Source organism: Phaethon aethereus, assembly GCF_964289735.1.
Source record: "Phaethon aethereus genome assembly, chromosome: 8".
Taxonomy (NCBI): domain Eukaryota; kingdom Metazoa; phylum Chordata; class Aves; order Phaethontiformes; family Phaethontidae; genus Phaethon; species Phaethon aethereus.
The window spans coordinates 14,481,399-14,506,652 of NC_138584.1; the positions used below are offsets into that span (position 1 = coordinate 14,481,399).

The following is a 25,254-nucleotide window of genomic DNA, read 5'->3' on the forward strand; positions in this document are numbered from 1 at the left end:
AAGTAAGAAATCCTAACTTTAGAATAAACTCTAGATAAATATGACTTGCTTTTGCTGTCACGAATTTCAGCCAGCTACACATTTTCAAATATCAAACTCCACTTACCTACGTAAGTCCTGACATAATCCGCTCTGCCATTATTTAACTGAGAGACAGATTCCTGACATTTAATCTCCTGAAGAAGAGAAACAAAAATTGTTGGTTACATGTAAACACCTGTAGCGTTCAACCTTCTATACAAAGCAAATGCATAACACCACCCGCTAGCTGTAGAACAGATTACCATCTTTTCGGAAGCAGAATGAAACTGTACAAGCACCTCCCCAAGGGAAACCCTTGATTCTAAATCACAGACAGATGATGGTTTCAATGGTTTCAGTCAAGACTCCTGTAGATTACTTTTAGGCCAAACTTGAAGAACACTGTCCCCTGCATCCCAGTACTCTGTACCAGCTACGCTCCTTTGGTTAGCTGATGAATAATTAATTTCTGTCACCTAATGGACTAAAAAGCTCAGTTTAAATCATACTGCATGTGATCACTAAGATCAAAGCGGAATAGACAAAAGGAACTGACAGGAATGAAGAGTCATGAACATTACTGGTGCATAGCTGGTGAAATGACCTGATGTTACTATGTATTTCTCTAGAAAGGACAGCGAAACATGTTATCCACCATCTATAGCAATGCGTTTGTGAACTCTGTTCAGGTCTTCATACAAAACCTCAGCTTCTAAAGTGTAACATGAACCAACAGATTGTGTTGTATTCTAGAGGGTGTATTGTATAGTACTTTCCACTGCTGTCAAAAATAAGTATCTAAAACAAGTCAAAAAAAAAAAAAAAAAAAAAAAGCTACCGAATCACCAGCTGCCTCCCGGTAACTTTCTGGCAAAACTCTTCTACAAAGGATTACAGTGTTTTACAGTCACACAATACTATAAACTCGGTACTTGCTACCCAGACGCTCCCTACCACCTCCAGTTCAGGAACCACAGTCCTGAACAAGGAGACCAGGGCTTTCAGACCAGAAAAGTGCAGAGACAGACAGCCACGTGAACACTGCTGGAATGTGATTCACAGGAAGTCATGATACAGTGGTCAAAAAGAGGCATGTCTCAGTCAAAATTGAATTTCTGGCAAAATTCAGTAAGCTACATGTTAAGAGACACCATTAACAAACATCTTACAACAACCTTCTGGAGTTTATAGAAAATTATGCCAAAAATTATATCCTGAAATAATAGCTGTTAATTAAAACATTGCTTTATTTCTTCCAAAATATGCATAAGGCAAGCCTCTCCATTTACAAAGCTCTCAAACAGTTTTATATCATATTCTTAATAAAGCCGGTGCTTAATTTTAGACAGTTTATTACTGTAGTGACATTATCTACACATACAGGAGAAAAAACCCAGCATTTTACCTCAATATGGATTAAAAAAAAGACTGTGTTAGATGCATTCCATGGCTCAGCAGTGTTATACCAAAAAAATAACCTGTTTCCAAACTGCCTGGAATCACCATATATTAGAATGGTATTCAGTCTAATCACACACAAATATCAACATCAACATATTAAAAATCCTAAGACTAATTTAAAATTTTTGCTACAATGTTTGAATATATATGTGGGCTCATATATTTAAAATTAAATTTAAAATATATTGACAATAAAGACAAACTTTTAAAAAAATCTAAGAAAGTGTTACGCATGGCAGCAAATATAAACATATGCTTAGCATATAAGCAATTCTTACCGAGCTATAAATTGCTAATTAAATAAATATGGCTAATTACAGTCAGAACAATGACGGAAGGTTGAAGGCAAGAGTTAAAAATGTCATGTCTACCCTTGGATGGAAATGTGCAGCAGACATTCAAGAACAAGCACTGAATGGCATCTCAGGACCGCTTTTTCTGCTTCTAGAAAGAGTTATAGATTCACCAGATAGGAAATAATTAGAAAAAAATATAAATTCAACTGAACAGAAATTTGGATTCACAGTAACAGAAGCAGAAGATATCATCTAATTAATCTCACTTATTTTGTTGCATTTTCCCCTGCATTTTCCCAGTAAAAATATCTTAATTCTAGAGATCTAAAATTGTATGAACTTACCTGGAAAGAGTAGGACTCTTCAGCTACTTCCTGTGGAAAATAATCAGCATTAAAACCGAACAAAACAATGTAAACAAAGGAAACACTTCTTGGACATTCTTACAATAATTGAACACTATAGGTAATGATACACTACCACATGTATGGTGTGATACCGTGTTACAGATATACCTTTCTAATACACAAGAAAACCCTTAATGTTTTTTAATATCTCATTCCCCCAAAATATAGATTTCAGAGAAGAAAACGATGAATAATCTTCCTCATTCACAATATCCAGCAAGAAACACTGTCAACAAGAGGAAAAATGAGCAACAACTTCAAATTTGTAAAATGACGACTGACTTAAATACAACAGAACATGCACGGACAATAACGAAATACATTAAAATCTGAAAGTTACTGACAACAAAAAAACAGAAGAAATGCAAAGTTTCATTTACCAATTTTAAAACAATTTAACAAAATCCATTACAGTCTTTTGTATTACAGCCATAAGAATAAGTTAGGAACACAAAACAATTACGTACTTCTAAAAATCTGAGAGGGGACTGTATGAGTAACTGAAATGCAGGCATATGCTACCAAAATAAGATTTTTTTTTTTGGAGGAAAATGAAACAATAGTTTCGATAAAGTTACAGTAAAAAAAACAAGGTGTTATCTTTTAGAAGCTGGATCTAGAACAGTAATCTACCCATTATTAAAGCAAACAAAAAGATAAGTTTTCTTATAGTTTGCCTAAAACAAAACTAGTTGAAGAAAGCTATAAAATTATCTGAATTCTTTGAGAAAAAAGATTATTGGGCACTTGCGGATAGCACAGAAATACAAGGTTTAAAGAAAAGTTTATCCTACTTTATTAGACTAGAGGTATTTCACCATCAAACTACTGATTCATTTTGCTTTGAAGATAGTTCCAAGTTTATTGTTATTTGTCTGTTCATCATGTATCCCAGAGGTTCTCAAATAAAACTACCAAATATCCAAGTATTCAATAAATACTAGTACTTCCATTATGCAAATCTTAAAAAAAAAAAATCACATAATTCAACTTATTGCAAATAAATACCTAGCTATAACTTTATAAATACTTAAATAAAATTCTGCAAAGTACAGATTAGCCTCCTAAATATACAACTAAGCTAACAAATCCCTTGTCTAAAAGTCAGAAAAATAGTTCAGAAAGGTTTATTTTTGGAAAGTTAGACACTTATAGATTGCTTTTAGGGCAAACTCAAAGCACACTATCCCCTGCTTCCCAATGCTCTGTGCTAGCTATGCTTCTTTGGTTAGTTAATGAGTTAGTTAATGAGACTTAAAACCGCCTTTTTTGTTGTTTAAATTTTAAAATCCAGATACAAAAGTATCTCAATGAGAAAATCATAGAATCATGATATGCATATGCTCTCAGATTGCAGGTTACAGAAATCAGTAAATCCTCCTCAACTCCTTTCTGTTCTCAAGATACATATGCTGTTTTCCCTCTGTCTAGAATAACGTTCTTCAACATGGAGGGCCTCAGCTAAAAATGCAAATTCCTATTTCCTTTACAGCAACAAGTGTATGAACAGATCTACCCTCTACCAGAAAATTTAATGGAACTGTCAGTTGAAAGCATGGAAGGGTCACTGATCTACGACAGGAGTTACGGTTAGTACAGGAGACCCATTGTTTTCCAAAGCTGTATGACATCCTATTCAAAAGCAAAGAGCACATATTCATTCTTTCCATTAAACTGATGCTTATTGACATGTATTGACAGGCGCACCTGAAGTATTAAAACTGGGTTATACACAACAGAACTCCAGCAACATGGTGATTATTGGCCTATTTGGTCCCTTCCTGCGCAACTGGCTTTAAAGTGTTCCCAACCCGCTGCTTATGTTTTCTGGAGAAATGCCCCAAGGAAGTAACTAGTTATATCACCTGAACATTCCTACTACTTTGATTAATGAAATTAAAAGTATTACCATGTAGGCCAAACTGCAATTCAGATATTACTACCAACGCTTCTCCAATCATTTCAGAGTCATGTACTTCCCATTCTACACTAAGCAACGCTGCGAGCCACTGTTCTAATGCATATATTTTACCTCATGTTGTAGTTCAGTGGCAAAATGACTAAATGCGACTTTTCAAAGACTTTGCCACATTTAGTGCTATAGGTAAAAGGTTTAATATTAACATAGAATGCCAATTTAGGGTAACACAAGATAGTTTTGACTACCAAGTAGCAGAGGTCCTGCAATTATGGCATCCTGAGATAGATTCACAGTTCATAAAGCTTCACAAGCCCTTAGCATAACTCTGAAATTTTTTCATGTCTTGCTCTGATACGATAAACAAACAAAAAGTTGATAATCCATGCCATTGCCAACAGAAGGGAAACTATTTTTACTTGGCCTACGTAAGTGGAATTTTTCCTTTCCCGTTTACAATACTTCATTAAAAAAACTCAGAGCACTCCTACAGAATCTCCTTATCAATCCACCGCTAAAATGTGGAAAAGAGGATGAGGTACTTTGATAAACATTTTAACACACCCCTCTCTTCACAGCGTGTTCATTAGCACAAGACAAAAGGGAGAAGGAGGGAGGAGGAAATCATACATTTCTACCACTTGCCATTCTATAGGCAAGGGACTATTGATATGTAGTCGTATAAATGTGTAGCTTTACAAGTGTAACATGTAGATAAGAAGTCACTGTACGTTAATATCCATTGTGAATAGGTCTCCTGAAAACAAGTAGTTTTTAAGACGGCTTTTTTTTTTGTTTATTAGTTCTGGCTTTTTTGTGTGTGTGTTTCTGGCTATGTGCAAATAATTCAATAAATGCAGTGTTTGTAACAATTTAACTGATCTAAGTTCTAATCGCATCTGGGTTTCTTTGTGAAGTTGGTTTTTTTTTGGTTTAAAACAGAACAACAGTATCTTTTTATATTTATCTATTGCACAAGTAATTACTTTTTCCTTATGTATCCTATTAAGTAATTCCACTACTAGACTGAATAGCTCCAGAGAACACATTTTGGTCTGTTGGCTGAAGGACTCCCAGAACAAAAGAAAAATAATAATAATTTAAAAATCTCTAATTAAGCCATTACATAGAAATGTACTGAAAAAGCCTTGGAGAGTTCATGTAAACAACACTGGTTTAAAAAACACCTCTGTAATAAAGTACAGTACAGTATACAGATGATATACCATAATAGCTCCATATGGAGCTGTTACAGACAACAATAATGCATTTAAAATGTTTATTATGCGCTTCTTTTTTTTAATTGTGGTTAAAAAAATCCCCAGAGGCTATTTAAAGCACAAAAACTACTTTAAAGGTTCTACTGAGAAGTTGATTTGTAATCAATAAAAATAAAAGGAATGAACATTACCTCTGAGCAAGCACCCCATCATAACCCTACTCTTAGTACCAGGTTAATGCAGCAACCTCTGGCCTGTGTTCACAGAGTTATTGCATCTGTTGGAACACTACAGGCTGTCCTGATGAAGGCTGGAGTATCAATCCAGATTTTCAGCCTTCACTCTGAATTTCTCCCTTTGTTAACTTTCTCACCTAAGTATACATTCTTACAATAGTTTTATATAAGCAACAGAATTATAATATTATAATTTAATAACAGATTTATGTTATTAAATCAGCCTTCTAAAAATATAAAAATATTTGACATTGTGAAAGTGTCTTTCAATCATATTTCAATGTTCACAGTTTTAATGAGAAATACCTAATTAGAACCATCACTTTAGATCTATGATGTATATTCAGCTGATTTAATGTAAATAGACAGTTAAAAACATATCTACTATGATTAAATATAGTCAAATTGCAAAAACATACAATCTGACAATGTTGTCATGTGCTCTTTCAAAGAGTGCATAGGACATATTTCTGCAGCAGTCAATACAGTAAATTCTTGTGATGCAATCCCAGTCAAAGCTGTAAACATTCCTAATTGCAGTTTCTCAGAAACTTTTTGTTCCTTTCAAGTTTTTATTAGCAAGTTGCACTGGGCATTCCCCTGCCATTTTTTTTTCCCCCATCAGTTACAGACAGTATCATGATCCACCTTCAACCCCTCTGGCTGTTCAAAACTACTCATAAGCATTTCTTCAATAGATTCCGGGTAGTAATCCTTTCCTTGCAGCGCACAATGATACTTTCCACATGCCATTGTTAGCAAGGACCCCAATGCATGATCTTGAGAAGCAGGTTGATGAGGAAGTCTGCTATGCCTTAATGGGATTTCCTGCAGGTTTGGGATCATAACCGTATAGGAAAGTGGCTGCTATTACAAGGACGGCTCCGAAGAAAAAGACACTGAATAGAATAGGGATGAAAAAAAAAGTTACCTCGTTTCAGTTGATGCAATTTTATTTATGTAATAGAATCGAAAGAAAGGATATTTTTCCTGTGGGAACACAGAAAGATAAATTACATTTGTCCAGTTTATAAAGAACAAAATAATTGGCATATTTTTATTATAGACAGATACAGGAGGAAGTTGAAACAAGAAGCTTACATCTACAAAGTAATGTATCATTATACTGACGTATTCCCAAAACTAAAATTATAGTTTCATGGAACAATTGTCAAAAGTAATCAGAGCAATCTTTTTTTATGTTGCCTAAGGCTCTGTGCAAAATGCAAGCAGAAACTAAAGAAGTGCAACTACCGTGGTTACCCAGCCATTTTTAACATCTTACGTACATCATGTTGTTGGAGTTGTGCTTGCTTTGAAGTCCAAAGCTTATGTCACAACAAATTACTGCTGCCCAAGAACCAGTTTGCAAGTCAGTATGATCTAATTTTTGGCAGATACATAAAGATTTACGTAAGGAAAAGATAATAAAGACATCTTTTGTATTGTGACATATGGGCCTTTCAAGTTGTTTTGATAGTTACAAGTCTGAAACAAAATATCCAAAGCCAACAGACAATCAGTACACATTTTAGAAAAGAACCTTGTCATAAAGACATGACAATGTTGACAATTTGATCTTCTGAATCAAACACTAAAAAAACTGTGGTGCATGTCATGATAATCCTTCAGAGAATACAGCTAGCCCATTTCTGGACACCATCCATTGCAACACATTCAAGCACTTAAGTACTTTACATCTATTATCCCAATCAAAAATGTTTGTTGAAGTGAGAGAAGCAATTACTCAGTTTCAGTTCACATAAATTCAGTTGGCATAAGCAAGGTACTAAAGATTAAGTTTGATTAACTCAAGTTAATCAAGTTCTCTGAAGTGAGATGGCTTCAAGTTCTACATGCTGCTAGTTGGCTCTGTCTCATTTAATTATTTACCACTGTTTCCATTTTCACCATATTTTCAGGAGCTGGTAAGTTACTTATTAATTTTCCATTTGAGCACACATGAATTCTTAAACCACTTTCTACATTTGTTTTAACAGGACAAGTATAGGGTACTTATAATTTAAGTTCAATGTCTTCCACTTTTAAAGTCTAAATAGCTGTTCTACTTCCTTTTTTGAATGTTTAAGTGAACTCCTGCTAATATTGTAAATACTATTTTTGGATAAAAAGATGTTTCTTTACATCAAATACAGAACTTGTGAATATTATTCAAAAGATTTTTACACTATGAATGTGTAACACATGTGAGGAGTGTAGGTCAATTGTAGGCAAAATCCTATTAATATATCTGAAAGTTGGAATGTTACTTCTATGCTCCACATATGAACATGTACTGCCAAGACAAGCACTACTCCAGAACCTACGCACGTACAAAACCTGCACTGTACAGAGCCACTGAAATCTGATTCACAAAACGTCAGGACACAGTGTATTGGGCCTAGAAGCATATGGCAAGCATTCTTCTCTCTTTCTTGGTTGTCTGTTTTCACTAATAAATATGGTATTGTCTTTAGAAAAAACCTCTGCTTTTTGCCATCTGTGTGTCCTTAGGCAATTAATTGCTGTAGTGTAACTTCCATGTATGTATGGTTGCAATTATCTCTTTTATAGACTGTTTTGATATTGGATGAAAACCAGTATAAAAAGATTATAACTGTTCTCATTGTGCAGCCATTATGCATTTTGCATCAATGAGATGATCTGTGGAAGATCTGTCCATTTAGAGGACAAAGAGAAAATGAGACAGACAACCCCTGTGTCACCATCTCACTCAGAACAGCCAGCAGGGGAGGCTGGTTCCAAAAGCAGAGCGAAACACAGCACAAGGCAAGCACCAAAACTACAGAGGACTGGCTTCAGCATAAACACAACGCAGGAGCTGAACAGACTGAGGGAGATCAGGTAGGCAGGAAAACAAGAGAAAGGGACAGTGAACTAAAACACAGAGCCTGCACGAGAGTGGCTTGTCAAAAGCCAAGATTTGAGATTCAGTTATTCCTGACTTGTGGGGGTTGTATCTTAGAGAAAATTTCATCTTGACAAATATACTGAAAAAATTAAGTATTAGTTACAGTATGTCAGGAAACTAAACTTTCATGTGCAAGTTGTATCTAAACATTCTAAAAGTGTGGCTTGGGCTGTTTTTTAATTTATTTTTGCAGTTATATCTGGTAAGCATTAAGTTTTTGACTGATTTTTTTCAGCATACATGGAAAATAATTCTTACCTTGTAGGAACAAAATCTTGCAGCCAGAAATAGGAGATCAATGTTGAAAGTATAATAGAGAGAGAAGTTGCAAATCCCTTTAAAATGTTGTCCGCATATTTTATAACAGCAGCAATCACCAGCCCTCCAAGTGCCTGAAAAATATTGAGGTTTGGATTTGCAACCTGATAATTCCACTGAAAGCACCTATTTTAACAACATGCGCTTACTTTAGGAAAAGCTTTTGTCTATGTTTAGGAGCATTGAATTTATTTTATGTTATGGATATGCATTGTTGAAGATAAATATTGGAGGGGTTCTTCTTTCCCCATTGTTGATCATATCACCATCATTAAATTAGCGGAAATGCTTGTACTATACATTTTTATCCACAGGAGGAAGGGCATGTTTGTTTTTTTTTTTTAAACCACAAAAGAAATAATGCTACCATGCTTTTATGTTGCACAATACTTAATCACATACTTGCTATATATTTTCCAGGTTTTTATTTAGAGGTTTATTCAATAGTGATAGATCTGACTTTTGACTATAGAATTCTCAGTGGCTTCAATGACACCCATTAGTTTCCCCAGACATTCATAGAACTGTGAATCCCAAGTGCCTTCACAGATACAAGGTTTCTCACCTGTAGAACAACAACTATCCAAGTAAGTTTATTGTATCCTTGAAAAAACCCATTCTTTGACAGTTGTTCTCCATCATAAATGTATACACCCATCAGTCCAAATATGCTACCAAAAAATCCTGAAAGTACAAGATTGATTTAAAAGCTTCAGGTGAAAAGCATATAAATAGGTTCCTTGTCCTCAAGGACAGATCACACTATATGCAATTTTAAAATAGGACTGCTACTTGCAATACTATCATGTTCAAATGCAATCAGATACTCTCTTTTAAAAGCTATCTTCCACATTTATGACAAGTTTTGACTGTTTCTATTAGGACATTCTTATATACTTATCTTCCATTGCTTTCTACTGGAATGGGGTGATTTTTGTTTATGGCATATAGCAAAATTCACTTAAACAGAATGCCAGTTTTCCTGAAACTAGTCATGACTGAAGAATGTTTTAGAAGAAATCATTGATTTTTTCAACAATTATGAATGTTTAATTGGAAATTGTTTCAGATATCTGCACTGTTGCCCACAAAAACGCTTTTAGCATGCAAATTGAAAGTAATAATAATCATCTCTCCTTGGCAACATATTTTTAGATTGTAGCTCCATCCAGAGCACCATATCTTACCTTAAACGCTGGACCAAGCCCCAGCTACCCACCCTTCTTTGCCTCCAAAATTCCCTAGTGTAACCTTTCCTGATGTATCCCCTACATCCTGTTCAAGAAAACTTAGTTTTAATATACACAATTTCAATAAATACTAGCAGCCAGTAAGTAGAATTTTTGATCCCCTTCTCTATCCTCAAGTTTCAAAATATTATGGACATGTAAAAACATTAAAATAAAATAAAAATGCAGTTCTGCATTTTTACCTGAAACCATTTATAATTAAAACACAGCAACAGGAAAAGAAAGGAAAAAATATTGCTTGTATTCAGACTTTTTTTGACCATATCAGTTTTTGACCAACTGTCTAATTACAGAAAAACACACCATCTCCTGTTTTTATGGTACTTCATTGCATTCTACCAGACTCAGTACATAACCCTCATCCACTAAATCATCCTCATGACTTAATTCTACAGTACTGTGGATTTGATCAAGAGTCCATTTTAAGGTACTGGAGAGTTCAAATTCTGCTGAAAGCACTTATTCAAATATGCAATAAATAATTATTGCCTACAGGTGAAGACTAGAGGGATTCCATCAGGGAAAGCAGGGCAACTCCAATAATAAGTTTTGTTTCTGTTGCAAAACAGGAACAAAAAGATATTGCTGATGTCACATTTCCAACCCTATAAACGGCACAAGATTGCTTTGAAGTGAGGGAAAACTTATGTAGGAAAATGGATCAACTCTGTCACCATTAATACCTAGGGTCTAGAAGACCCAGAACTACTTTGGAAATTGAAGGTATTCTCTTACCGATAAATGCACAATAGGTAAGGGCATTAAAATAGTTAAGATAAACTGTCTTTTGCATATGCCTCTTTCCAGTGATTATACAGACAACTAAGTTATACTGAAATAATAGTAATTCATTACCTCAACTTTATTCATAAAGCAGGTTTTTTTGTGTTTAAAGTGCCAACCTATAAAAACTGCCTACCCAGACACAAGAGAAAAAAAATGTTAATTTTTAAACATCTCAAAACATTGATTTAGAAACATACTTTTTAAAATGTTTCTATATTCTTAAAAAAAATTTTTTAAAAAAGGAAAAATTAATACTATCTATATTTATCAGACCTTATGAATGAGTGCAAAAGACAATATTTTTTAAACACAGAGGATATATAAAATTCTGCATAAGATAACATTCTTTAGAAAATTTTAAATACAAATTCAATCGACAGATTCTGGACAAACTTACAGTCTATAAGCAAGTTAAATCAATAACTAGGTTGAGATCAGAAAGCAACTTCTAGAATTCTATCTAGCAGAGTTTATACTCTTGGTTTTAAAAGTACATTTAGGCAGAACACTAAACTGTTGGTGATATTTTTTATTTATATATATAATTTTTGACATTTATCTTAACTCTTCAGAATGCAGTATCTAAGAATTTACTAAAATTAAACTTACCAAGCTGAATGTTTCTGATCCACACAGACTGCTTAGTTTCCTTTAAAATTTTCTCAAAATAAACCCCAGCAAATCCACTAGAAAAGCATGCTATAAGAACTGCAATCAGGCCTACAAACTGAGATCCTGCTGAATGTTCCTTAGCAGCTGTTGCTTGAGAGTCTGAAGGCCACTGGATGTAAAAACAGTTATACAAAATTCACTGATAAAATCAAGTCATGAGCATCTATAAAATGCAAATTTCATTTCTAGCAACAGTAACAGTTACTAAATACAGACAATCACATGCTTGTAAAGTTTTATATTTTGCACCATAAATACTTTTAAAGGATTGCAAAGCCATAATTTTTCTTTCTACACATTTGTAAGGGCTAAAATTGTGCCTGAACTGGGAGAATACCCATCAGTTTAAACAGGTCCAGGACTTCTGTTTTGTAAGCCGGAACTGTTTCTGAATCCCAGCATGACTTAACATGGTCATTCACAATGACCAAGTTTTGCCACCCGACAGTTAGTTACCTCACAAATATAAGCACAGTTAGAAAACCACTTATACCAATTGTCTTTAAGATGGAATGAATTGTCTTTTGCATGTGCCCCTCTTCAGTGATCATGCAGATGACTAAAATAAGCTGAAATTTATTAAGCTAAATCCTGCAATATATCTAATGCTAACAGAATAAAACACAACATCATACACAAAACCATAGTGAAGAGCCTGTTAATTACGATCAGAATGTTTTGTTGTCATTTTAACTACTAAATTTGAAAATGCTAAAATTTAATCCTCAGAATTTTTTTCAAATCCTTAAGTTTTAAAATAAAAACTTCTAGGATATGCTAAAATCTGCTAAACATTTTTACAACAGTCTCTTATCCCATGATACTACCCTCTGAAAACTACAAACTCCTGTACCTCCACTATTTAGAGCAGAGGCCAAGTCTGCCTCCTGAAAAAGTTCAAGTAAATTTGCCATGATGAAACTGTTATCACAAGGTGAGAAGCAGGACTGTGCTGGCACAGACCTGTGAATTCCTGACGTCTGAAGAACTGTGCTAATAAATACTGCTGTCACTGTTATTTGCAGGTGGCTCCAGAGGCCCTGTCACATTCTACCGTAGAGCACTGGGACACAAAAGAAGCGTTATCTTCTGCCTTTGCACCATTTCCGGTGTCCTCTAGCCCTGGTGAGTTGTGATTCGTAGCTCCCAACCATAGTCTGGTGCTCATGTGCAGCTGATAGGATCAGAAAGCTGTGTAATCAGTATAGAAATCCATGTTCCTTGAATAAACACATTAAGTAAATAACAAACCACCTGTTAATATTTACCTGCACAAATGCCACTCCTGTCATCAATATTACTAATGAAAGCCACTGGTATACACCCAATTTCTTGCTCAACATGGACACAGAAAACAAGGCTGTAGTAAGAATTTTCAGTTGATATGTAACCTAGAAGAACCCAGAAACAGTTACTACCACAAAATTCACTGTGTTTTTTTGAAACTTCCAGAGAAATCTAAATGCACAATACCTGGTATGTGGCTGCATCTAGGTTTGACAATGCTACATACAGCAAGTTATTCTGAAGAGTATAAATTCCTGAAGGAATAGCAAGTTTAAGAGTTTCCATGGGTTTATTAAGGATTTCATCATGTAGCACTCTGTTCAGAGTCCGTAAATTGCACTCTACCCAAAGAAACAATAAAAGAAATAGACATTCACTAAAAGGAGAAGGGGTGGGGGAAGAGAGAAATAGCAATGTTCTGTTCTTAAAGATTGTTGCCCACTTTTTATAGCTATCACTGCTATCAAGACCTCAAAATACTGTCTATGTTTGACTTTCATGAGCCTCGTATATGTAAGAAAAAGAGGCTGCAAAGTATCTTCCTGTGGCCTGGAATATCAGGACTAGAACAATGATTCAAAATACTTTAAGTAAAACTTATTGAAACCATATTGATATTTCAAGATGATACATTAAAGAGTATCACCTAAAAAGTGCACATTTAGAAGCCTACAGTCACCAATATTGATGCATATACAATGATATTTTTAAGCTGTTAAAGATCAAATATATATGTCAAGGAACTGGCTAAGTGTATAAAATGTACGAAATAAGAACTAGAGTAACTCTGAATATACTTTTTTTGAGCTTAAAACTGTGTTTCCTCCCCAGTTGCATCTGCTCTTTATTATAGACTTCTAAATTATTCTTCATGCTTCGGACACACTTAAAGCTTTTATTTTTTTTGTACTTCTCCATACAAATTTCTTAAAATGACTGAGCAAACACAAGCTTCAAGCTGCTAGTAGAAAATATATTCTTGCACTCCTCATTCTTTAAAGAGAACTCTCTTCAGCAAATATACAGTATCTTGTATCATGTGTTGAGGAGTGAAGTATGATTAGTGCCTTTCCAAGACTATTTCTTACATGTTGTATGCCTGTACTCACATGACTGCTTTGCAGTTGCCACTACAATACAGCATTTTGATTAGGAAAATTACTTGGTGCAAAATTTGACACATACTGCTGTCTTTGTAGACCAACAGAACACAGGCCAAAATCTTCAGAAGTTCAGCAATAACTACTGCAGTAGAGGATAAGTAACGAGGTCCTTCTTCTTTCAGTGTCCGAGAATAACGCATGGTCAAGACTAAACTTGTGGTCTGAAAAACCAGGATGCCCAAGGAAAGGTATTTTAAATTGGTAGACATTTCTTGACTTTTTTCTTCCTGAAAACGAAAAAAAATCAAACCCAGACTTAAAAGGTAATATTGCAGATAGATGCTTCCCTTGGGAATCAGCATATTAAAAAAAGTTATCCAGGGAGCTCAGCCAAACGAAAGCAACAAACCTAATCCGATATTTAAAAAGAAAAAGGAGATTAACACTTTCAAAATGTTTTTCAAATACATGATTACTAATGGGGAAGCATGTCAGAATATTCGGAGAAGTGATAACTAACAGAGAAATGAAATGAAGTATTTCTTATCTGTAATAACAACAACATAAAATAAGGACTATCAACTGATAATAAGCTTTCCAATAACTGGTTTCACAAAGGAGTCTCCCAAGTTAAATCAATCATGGATTTCTTTATGTAGGTTAAGGCTCAGAAGGTATTTTCAAAGCAAAAAAGCCCCACAATGTGGTACTGCAAAATGCCCAGTACCCTGCTGCTATATGAGCTATTCCCAGAATGACGAGATCTTCTCATTCTTCCACCTCTCCAAAGTTTTTTAGGTTACAGTCTCTGCCTTGCCAGATGACACAGTGCCAGCACAAGACAGGGTGAGGGTTGGGCTGTGAATTTAAATGAAAATGAGAGTTGTGGGAAAGCAGGGTTGGATAGGAAGACATGGGATGGAGGAGCTGCAGGGGAGACAGCACTAAACCTGTCCTGCTAAATACCTGCTCAGAAAAAATTAGCTGAATATAGATGAGTAGGTGATTGCACCTACTTTCTCATACTGCACTGACTATCACAAAATTTACATTACTAAAGCTGTATCATCCTCATCTCCACCATTCAGCAAGCTGATGGGGTTTTCTTTGCCCTCTGTCACCAGTTAAAGCACTAGCGTAGTGCAGGAGACTAACAGAGACAGCAACTTTCATTTTGCAAGCCAATATATTACAAGGAAATTAAAAAATGCATCACTGCTATTCAGAATATCATATAAATTTCTGCTATTCTTCATATTAAGAATTCTCATATACACAGAAATGAATGCTTTCGACAAAAAATTTGCTACTGCCTACACTGACCACATATTCAAAACCAGAGCAGTGTTTTATAATGCCAAAGTAAAATCAAATCAGTAATTTAAAGTTAACAAATATGTTTTCAAGTAAAAGAAAAACAGTAACAAGTCAAGACAATGAATGCAGTTCTCACTTTTAGAAGTCTAGAGATGGCATAAGCAGTACTTATTGAATGCATATGCCAGAGCTGTCCCTACGCATGTTTTACACCTACAGGCACACAAGTTTTGACCCATTAACTATCCAGTTTTGTACACACTGCTGAAGGATGTGTTGGTACCTCTAAGTATTTGTAGCTGAAACTGAAGCTGTTTCTTGCTGCCTGAATTTCTCTAGCTCAAGATGCATTTCATAACAGTTTTCACTGCTATTTTTTCAAAGATATGGAGAGCTGTTCTATTCAAGTATCTCTGACTTGCCTTTATCTTGTCTCCAAGCATTAATACATTTTCTCCAGTCAAGTACACAAAGTCAAATTAATACCTATATGGCACAGATACTTAGAGAGACATTGCAATAACCTGCAAACAAACATGAATTGCCAACAGCCACAGAGATATGAAGTACATACTTGTATCCTGCACAATAAAATTATTTACCTCAAGAATCATATGGCTGTAAAAATATTTGTAGAAGCATATTGGCAAAAGGAGGAAGGAAAAGATGCCAGGATGCAGAAACTGAGGAAGAAACATGCGGATTCTTAATAGAAGATACTTTTGTGTAAACTATGGTCTCATTTAACTCACTGAAGAAACAAATACTAAAGACACAACTGCACTGGACAATATAAATCAGACAGAAACGTAAAGCACAAAGGAGAAGAAAGCTGCAGACAACATCCAAGATTTGCTAACTTTTTTCCACAGGTTCTGGTGGAATAATCCTTTACATGAGGATGTTAACTGTGGAATTATGCATCCCCAGAAACAAAATGGAGATCAGTCAGTCAAAAAGGAACGTCTTTGAAGAATAGAATTGCTATAGCTGAGACCAAGGAGGAGAAACAGAGGAACAGTTCCTGCGAAGGCATGAAAAGGGGACATGCAAGGTCAGAGATCATACTCTGGAGAAATACCAGCAGCATAAAGATAGAGGGAGATAAAGGGAAAGCAAGAAAAAAAATCCACTTAGAGAAAATACAGAACTGAATTTCATGAAAAGGTCTGCCTATTCTGCTGGAGAAAACTGACGTTGCAAAATGCACATTTATGTGAGCCAACTTGCACAAACAATTTCTTCCACCTTTTCCATCCACTTCTCTTTTCAGTATTGAGATCTGACAATCTGGAAACACGAAGAGGTTAAGATGAACAACACTAAATTTCATGAAAGCACACTTACAGCTAAGTACATTTTTAAACTTTTTGGTTTTCAGTTTTCAAAATGCTTCTGAAAAAATACAGATAATGGGAACACACACCTCTCCTGAACTCAATTTCTGCATTCTGTGAGCCTGTGAAGTGACAAAGGGTTTTACAAACGTTCAAAATTCTCAGAGGTCAATTCCTTAACCTTCAAAATAGGTCACAATATCAGAAAATAATGTTCACATGAATTTCTTGTTGAAATAAAACCATCTATTTACTAAGCAGCTTAAAATGTAATTTAAAAAGTAAATCACTAGTACCTTGTTTATGAACAAGTATCAAAGCATCCATCATGAAATCATTCCAACAACCACAACAGTTTAATAAGCACATCAGTAAAGCCATAACGAATACATACCACAATATTATCTTCACCTACAGTCTTGTCTTCATTAGTAACCATGATAAAAAAAAGGGAATTTTCCCCAGACAATGTGTCTCAAAAAGGTGCCAGCAGCAGGAAACATTTCTCTACCGTAATTCACTAAAGCAGTTTCAGGGTTTCCAAAATTCACACATAATGGACCTTAAGTGTCCAGTGTGATTGCTAAAATAAGAATATTTGTTAAAAGCTGTCCTGTCAGTGGACAGGCTTGTAGACAGCAAGTGTGTGAGTTCATGCTGTACTCACAAATAGTTGGTTCACAGAGCAGGAAAGTCCTGAAACTTGCGTATGCCAATAAAATAACCACTCTCTACTGAGCACGCGTGATATCTTATCAGCTCTCCTAGTCCCTGTTCCATTCTTTTAAAAGAGCTGCATATCAGTTTGTAGAACTCAGTGCAAGCTGGGGACTGGATCCAGAAAAGGAGCCAAGTCCTGAACTTCAAACAGTTGAACTGTCTTCAAGCGCAGTTTCACAGCAGGTTTAGATTTACAGAGTAGTACCAGAGGTATAAACGCTCTCTTCTACCCATGAGTTCCTGCTACCTTCACTGCAACAGACTGTGCAGTCATATACTAAATGAACTACTGTCTTCAGTAACAGCCCACACTTCAATTGTCTTAAACCAATAATGAAATGAAAGTTCCCAATGCATTTCCTGTACAGAGTTAAAACCAATTTCTTACTGGGCTTTGGACAGACTATTCAGTACTCTGCAGGATGCATCTGTTCCAAAACTCAGATTTAGGTTTGCTAATTCAAAGCAAGTGAAGTTGAGCGGTCACATTAACTCAGTGACTTTTGAACTGTATCTTACAGTGAGAGGTGCCAAGTACCTGTAACCCATTGACTGTAATGTAGCCTATCACATCTATTAACTCAGTGACTAGGCTCATTATTCTTTTTTTTTTTTACCTAGACTAACAGAAGTAAATGGATTCTGCATAGTTTATTCAGTGTACCATGCAGACACACCCTATAGCCAGCAATACAGAAAGCAGGGGAATAGGTTAAAGCCAGGTCTATATGGGAAGTCAACATGCAGTAAGCCAAGATGGTATTTACAGCCATGTAACATTCGACTTCAGTACACACAGGTGGATAAAATGCAGATGGATACTACCTGAAGAGTGGTTCTCCTTAAAAGTATAAAGGAAGATGACCCTGGAAAGGTTTTATAGACTCAGAAAACAAACCAAAACAATCTATACAGGAAATAATCCCTTCAGCTCAAAGTAACCATACTGTGGTTATCAAAGTCTGAAAAATACCTGTTCAAAGGAAGCAGAATTTTTTAAAAGTGAACAATCATGCTTCCATTTCATAATATTCATTCAGACACAACGAATACATTTCTGACTTGCAGATTTTCATGTCCCTTATTAATTTTCTCCACCACAGGCTAAAATTTCATGTTTTACATTTTATTTTTATATTGTCCCTACACTTGCCCTCCTAAAATACTGCTAAATTCTAATGCTTACAGATGAAATACATTAGGCCACAAGGAACATAATCAGTTTGACAAAATGAGCAATAAACATACCATATATATTTTATCTTCCTCTATCCATTCTTAACAAAACTCACTAATATTAATCATATTAATACTACATGAGCAACAAGAAGATTACAGGACTTAACCTTAAGATATTTGTCTTTTAAAGATCTGATGGTATAAACTTTTGAGCTTCTCAGCTGCTAAACACCTACAGTAACAGAATTTTGTGCAAAATTAGGGATTAGTTTATGAATTTATCCTATTCTTATATTTGTAGGAGGTCTCAAAATCTGACAATTACTTTAGTTTGAGGTATCTAAAACACTGAAAAAAGAGAACTCTAGAAGGAAATGTGACTAATTTCTTTTAAATACTCTTTAGTTAAACTCAGAGACTGTCTTGAGACATTTTCCAAAGATGGTTGGAGTTATACTGCATATTATGGAGATCCTTCCAGCAAGCATGGCCTAACACCATCTGCAAGAACAAAAGAGCAGGGGCAGCTCCACAGATCCAGGCACTCCCAAAATTTCACACCATACTGATACAAATACATTAAGATAAAGTGAGCACAGAACTGTTAAGACTCAACTTTGCCTAACATCAAGTATTTAGTTGATTAGCATGTTTTAGACTCATTGAATTTTAAGGTTGGGGTACCTTACATTTTCACATATTATTTTATAAATAAAAAAGATTATAGTTCTTGCACAAATGATCCAAATTTCATTTATTTGACTGTGCATTTCTCCCGCATCAATCACATTGAACGCTCTTTCACTATCCCAAACTATCCAGTATTCTCCATTATATTTCATTAATTCAGCCTGAATTACTAAGAAAGCTTTTCTTAGTCACTGCAGCTGACTCACTTTTTATTATATTCATTAAATTTAATTTTTCTTAAATTTCTGAAACTTCAAGAGAATATCAGAGAAAACTTGAAAAAAAGAAATCAGCATCTAAAACCACCCAAGCACTCAACACTATCTCCAGAAGTAGCTAACACAACAAAAAAAAGCAATTAACAATTAATTCCAATAAGTCACATAACAAAAAAGCAAATTAAATTCACAGATTTAAATAACAACATCCTCTCTGTCAAATGACTGAGCAATCCACAGTAAGTGTCCTGCATGCAAATACTACTAGGTAACAGATGTGACAGGCTACGTCACAATCAACGAGTTGCAGGCACTTAGCCCTCTCACTGTAGGATACAATTTAAAAACCACTTAAAATAGTTTTGGGGTACCTATGGTCATGATGTCTATAAATCAAGGTCCACCTACCCCTGAAATATCTTTGGAACAAGTCCATACAGATAAAACGAGAGGAATTCATGACAGAGGGAAGGTAAAACCACTGGTTTAGGCTCCCATCCTGCGATTTACACCTCACTGGCAGAGGTGTAGGATTCTACACAGGCACAAAAGCAAAGGCCTTCCTAGGTGATGGCCTAGGGATGCACCCTGCTGAAAACAAACGCATACAGAGTAACAGAAAATGGTGAAATGAGGCCTTTCCAACAGGCCACATTTGTATTAATTCTTTGTATTAATTTCTACCCATTTACCAAAAGATTTGACGTGCAAGTAACTCCTACTGGCAACTGTTTCTTTACTCCTCCCTACCCTGACACAAGGAAAGGTAAATAAATAAATAAATAAATAAAAATTACTAGTATTATGCTTCCAATCTTCACAGTAATGACACTACACGAATTACATTACTTCCAGCCTAGCTGTGAAATATTTTCACTGCTTATAGTCTTTTAGAGTAAAAAGCCAAGTTACAGGAGTTACTGCTATTTGCTAGCTCTTATTCCATTTTATGATTAATGAGTTTTAAGACTGCTTTACCAAACAGAAGGCACTTGCACATTAGTTAAAATACAAAGCCAAGCAGAAGCAGACAACCAGCCTCTAAAAACTGCAAAAGGCAAAATTTAAGTTTTGTGTGCCAGTACACCAAGTTCTATGTCTGGCATCTGCCAGAAAATAAACACTGATTGAGTCTGTCTTACAGAAGGAAAAACAGAGCAGAAAGTAAAGTACACCGTTTCAGCGGGGCAGGTACGGACTGGGCACTTCCTGGGCATTTGCTTTGAAATCTGATTAAAGAGACAGGATTTTGTTCTCCTATTTCTCAAATGAAATCATCAGCACTGAGCCCAGTGCTGATGCTACACCTATACAAATATAATAAGCTGGCAACAAAGCGGGAGAGCACAATTGCAAGGCGGAGCAAGAGCCAGCTCACAGAACCTGAAGAACCTATTTTTAGAAGACTTCCTTCTATGCTTTTGCACATGCATTTCCCTCTTCCCTGTGCTGGATAACACACAAGTAACGTGCTACTTTCTGTAGCACAACTATATTCCTCAGAGGAAAGATCTGCTCCATAAATCTTTCTATTGGACTCAATATAGCCACCTTTTCACCAAAAGTAGTATCTAATACAGCAGATAGAAATAAATGGATCGAAGGAACCTCATGAAGTTTAACAAGGCCAAGTCCAAGGTCCTGGGCATGGGCTGGGGCAATCCCCAGCATCAACACAGACTGAGGGATGAATGGATGGAGAACAGCCCTGCACAGCACTTGGGGGTACTGGGGGACGAAAAATTGCACAGCGGTCAGCAATGCGTGCTTGCAGCCCAGAAGGCCAACCATATCCTGGGTTGCATCAAAAGAAACACGGCCTGCAGGTCAAGGGAGGTGATTCTGCCCCTCTACTCTGCCTTCATGAGACCCCACCTGGAGTCCTGCGTCCAGCTCTGAAGTCCTCAGCACAAGAAAGACATGGACCTGTTGGAGTGGGTCCTGAAAATGATCAGAAGGATGGAATATCTCTCCTGTGAAGACTGAGAGAGTTGGGGTTGTTCAGATGGGAGAAGAAAAGGCTCTGGGGAGACATTGTTGTGGCCTTCCAATATATAAAGGGGGCTTTTAAGAAAGACTTTTGAGAGAGACTTTTCACTGGTGCCTGTAGTGTCAGGACAAGGGGTAACGGTTTTAAACTGAAAGAGGGTAGATTTCAATTTGATATAAGGAAGAAATTTGTATGATGAGGATAGCGAGACACTGGAACAGGTTGCCCAGCGAAGTTGTGGAAGCCCCATCTTTGTAAGTGTTCAAAGTCAGGTTGGACAGGGCTTTGAGCAACCTGATCTAATGACAGATGCCCCTGCCCATGGCAGCAGGGGGGTGGAACCAGATGATCTTTAAAGGTTCCTTCCAACCCAAATCATTCTATGATTCTATGACAAATATCCCAGATGGTACTGAAGGTGCATAGAGCTTTCCAAAGCTAGTAAGTGCTGCTGAGCTGGGTTATGAACAAGATTTTACACACAGATGAATATTTTAACTGCCAAATTTTGACTGCTATCATTCAAAAATGCATTTCTTTCTCCCCCCATCCCATCAGTTATGTAAACTTTTATGTCTATATAATTTTTTTTAATAAGGCATAATATTATAAACATTTCTAATCATCTTAAGCCTTGTATTTCTCACTTTAAAATATCACTATCAATGTTTTCCATCTTCCTCATACTTGATACAGGCTTCTTCTCTGTTCCCTCACATAAAGTATCTATAATTGTCAGCTGTTCCTCCCCAAATACATGGCACTTTTCAACTAAACCACTGCAAATCACTTCCTCACTTTAAAGCTTACTTTGCTCCTCTTATTTTTCAGTTTGTTACTCATTCTTCTTGCCGGATACATTAGAATGCTTACCAAGTACACTATGGAAAAAATAAGCTATGTTTTTCTTAGAGCTTGTATTCTTCAGAATTCTTCAGAAGCATTATTAAAAGTGAAATGTTATTAAAAGCAAATCTTCTAGCAAAGTTTTTTCCTTACTCTTCTAGGAGAAACTGAGTAACAAAGATTTTTTTTTCACATGAAGGTTTCCTTCAGGCAGTATTTTCAATTTCTCCATTTACATTAAAAACATTCTTAACTGGTGAAAAGAGTTAAATGCATCACTGCATTCAAATAATATTTTCATGACAAGGGTATCAAGCACAACACAGTAGAACACCAGTGGACGTTGCTCCTGCAATGTCATCTAGCTCCCTAACCACAGCCCTATCTCAGCCTCTTTAAAATCATGCAGATACTTTCTAGCACTGGCAAGTGCAATTTAACGTGTAACTGCTAAAGATCAACCAATGATTTCTTCTCAGCTTTGCTCCAAAACCCTAGGCTTTGCCCAGGATAGTAGTAGCTGTATCAGCTCAATCAGGAAATTCCACCATTGCCAAGTCTAACAGCAATGCAATTGCATATTAACTAATGTCTAATTTCAGACATTGCTATAAATTGCTTGGGAGTCAGGTGAGGTTTTTTTACAGGTTAACAGAAAACCTAGCAGAAAGGGAACTTAACACTGCTGAGTTTTTTGATGATCTCACAAAGGTGGGTGGTTTTTTTTCTTTTTTGTTCGGGTTGGGGGGAGAGGGAATCACTATTCTAATCTATGTATTAGACAGGAAAAGTTGGGCATTGTGAAGCTTAAATGTGAAATTTGTGGCTAAATACTCTTTAAGTCCACCCCCTTTATCCTTTACACCAAACCTAAGAATGCAAAGATAAGATTTCTTTGACTAATGAGAATTTAGTTTTATAAATATTAAAGAAATCATGTATTGAGTATAAATATTCAGCGTTCAGGCAATTCGGGCCCTCATTGAGCTAAACCTAACACCAGTATTACTTGTAAGATGAAGACTTCGACTATGTGCACAGTAGTGCAATAGTTTTATATCGACATAACAGTCATTAAGCCAAACTCTGCCTGCCAGCATAGAAATTTGATACAACCTGCCTTAACCGCCTCTCTCTTTTTCAAACAGTACATACACTGCATTCATTGTATAGATCACAGTATAGAAAGTCCTCGTAGTCACATTCAGATTCTGTGAGCAAGGAGGCATTCAGTTCTCAGTTTTAGTTCAAATGCCCATCCCTCCTCAAGCATACAGGAGTACAATGCCATAAACTGAAGCACTGCCCAAAGGCAACTCCTGCAGATGTAGCAAGTCCATGAAGGAGCTTGATTTAAGGTGCTGAAAGGCTGAACACTGAATACAGCCGGGGTTCAGCTACAGCTTACACTTAGGCTATTTATGAATTACTAATCAAGTCTGGGTGCTCGAGGCAATGCAGCCACTCTCAGTCAAGGTGATCTAGTTTGAGTAGAGTAACACAAACTAGATACTATAGTGAAAATAAATCTGTAGTCATTTATTGCATAAAGCTAATAATTACAAATAAAATTAAGACATTTGAACAGTGTACTGAGGTGTATGAATAAGACAAGTAGGTTCAAAAATTAATGGGAAAATCCTGAACTCCTAACCATCTTCCATTATTGTAACAGATCCTAAGAGGTACACCTTAGGAACCTATCCTCCCCTCTAGAGACACCCTCAATTGATGTGATCCAGCTGTGCGGCCTCCTTGGTACCAATGAAGGCACTGAGCTGGTGCAAGCAGCATGCATATGGGTACGATCTGAAGCAACTGGTGAAGAATAAGCCCAGGTGGCAAGCAATTCAAGAAAAAAAGACAGAGGAATAACTATATCTAGCAAGCCTATCCAAAAGATCAAGTATGTGTTGCCCTCACTTAACACTGCCAAATCTGGAACTGTTTTAAGCAGACACATGTGATTTGATTTCCCTAGGCAGCTGGTTCAGACGATCTCTGCCTTTTTCTTGCTATTGCAAACAGCAGCATAACTAGCATAAAGAGTTAGACTGTGTAGGGAGCCCATAGGATTCTTGAAGACATAGAATCACCCCTAACAATACATCGTTCTAAATAAAGCAAATTTACACTTACCACCACAGTCTTTCCTCAACCCAGTATTTTCGCTACACATTCTACTTCTACATACCAGAACATCACGCATCCCAAACCAATAGATCCTTATCTCCCAGAACTGTTGTTTTCACTCACAAGTTCTCACAATGCCTAACAATGTACAAGGGAATCATGAGCTGCAATTTCTAAAGGAAGAGGTTATTGTAAAACAGCTTCTCCACAACTATCACCTCCCACAAACTCACCCTGCAGGCTCTAAAGAAGTTTGACATTGCTTATTCTTTTATACAAGAAAAGCATGCATCACAGAGCTAGAGCCTACCCTAGCAGATGGTCTATACAGCAACAGTTTTTGTGGAGCAGGTCCGGTGTACTAACTTAACAGAGGAAAGCTGAACAGGTCAGGCGCAACTCAGTCCACGTACAAAGAGTTCAGATAAGTCAAGTACAGTGCCTACGAAGAAAGACAACACCACAGATTTTGGGAGAAGCAGTGTGTCACCTAATGTTCATTCTAAAACCTATTTTGTCAGTTTGCACATACGTTCTTTGAAGAGCAAGGGTTCCTTAGATCCCAACCCTCCTGTGTAGAGGCCACCATGACAGATAAGCATTCCACTATGGTGCTCACTCAGTTTTAGAAAGGTTTGTTGCATATGGTCTTTAAGTCCTAAATAACACATCCCTCTTGCACAAAGCAGTCAGAGTCTTCTGCACCCCACCATCCCTTAAAAATCCTTTCTCTGGTATCCAAGTCTTTCTCACTCTGATTTAAAGTACAGTTTATAGGAATCAATGAAATTAAACAACTTGGAGTACCTTTTCGTGTTTATCTTTTACCTGCCAGTCTATTGCATAATATGTATTGTGCATCTTCCAGTTTTCTGACTTAATCTATAAGCTTTATACTGCTAAAGCGTTTCTCATTT

At 36.2% G+C, this 25,254-nt stretch overlaps 1 protein-coding gene across 2 annotated transcripts; it reads right to left on the reverse strand.

Moving 5' to 3' along the window:
- Nucleotides 1-6,367: 6,367 nt before the first annotated feature.
- SLC35A3 (solute carrier family 35 member A3) lies at nucleotides 6,368-22,219 on the reverse strand (the record flags this gene model as incomplete). Of its 2 annotated transcripts, none has more annotated exons than XM_082002929.1 (8): nucleotides 6,368-6,458; nucleotides 8,750-8,883; nucleotides 9,375-9,493; nucleotides 11,455-11,626; nucleotides 12,786-12,908; nucleotides 12,991-13,145; nucleotides 13,990-14,194; nucleotides 22,169-22,219. In XM_082002929.1, 8 exons carry the CDS (start codon nucleotides 22,217-22,219, stop codon nucleotides 6,368-6,370), a joined length of 1,050 nt encoding a protein of 349 aa, XP_081859055.1. The 2 variants fall into 2 exon arrangements, with proteins under 2 accessions (XP_081859055.1, XP_081859056.1); XM_082002930.1 differs by lacking the exon at nucleotides 22,169-22,219 and adding an exon at nucleotides 16,956-17,000.
- Nucleotides 22,220-25,254: the final 3,035 nt, after the last annotated feature.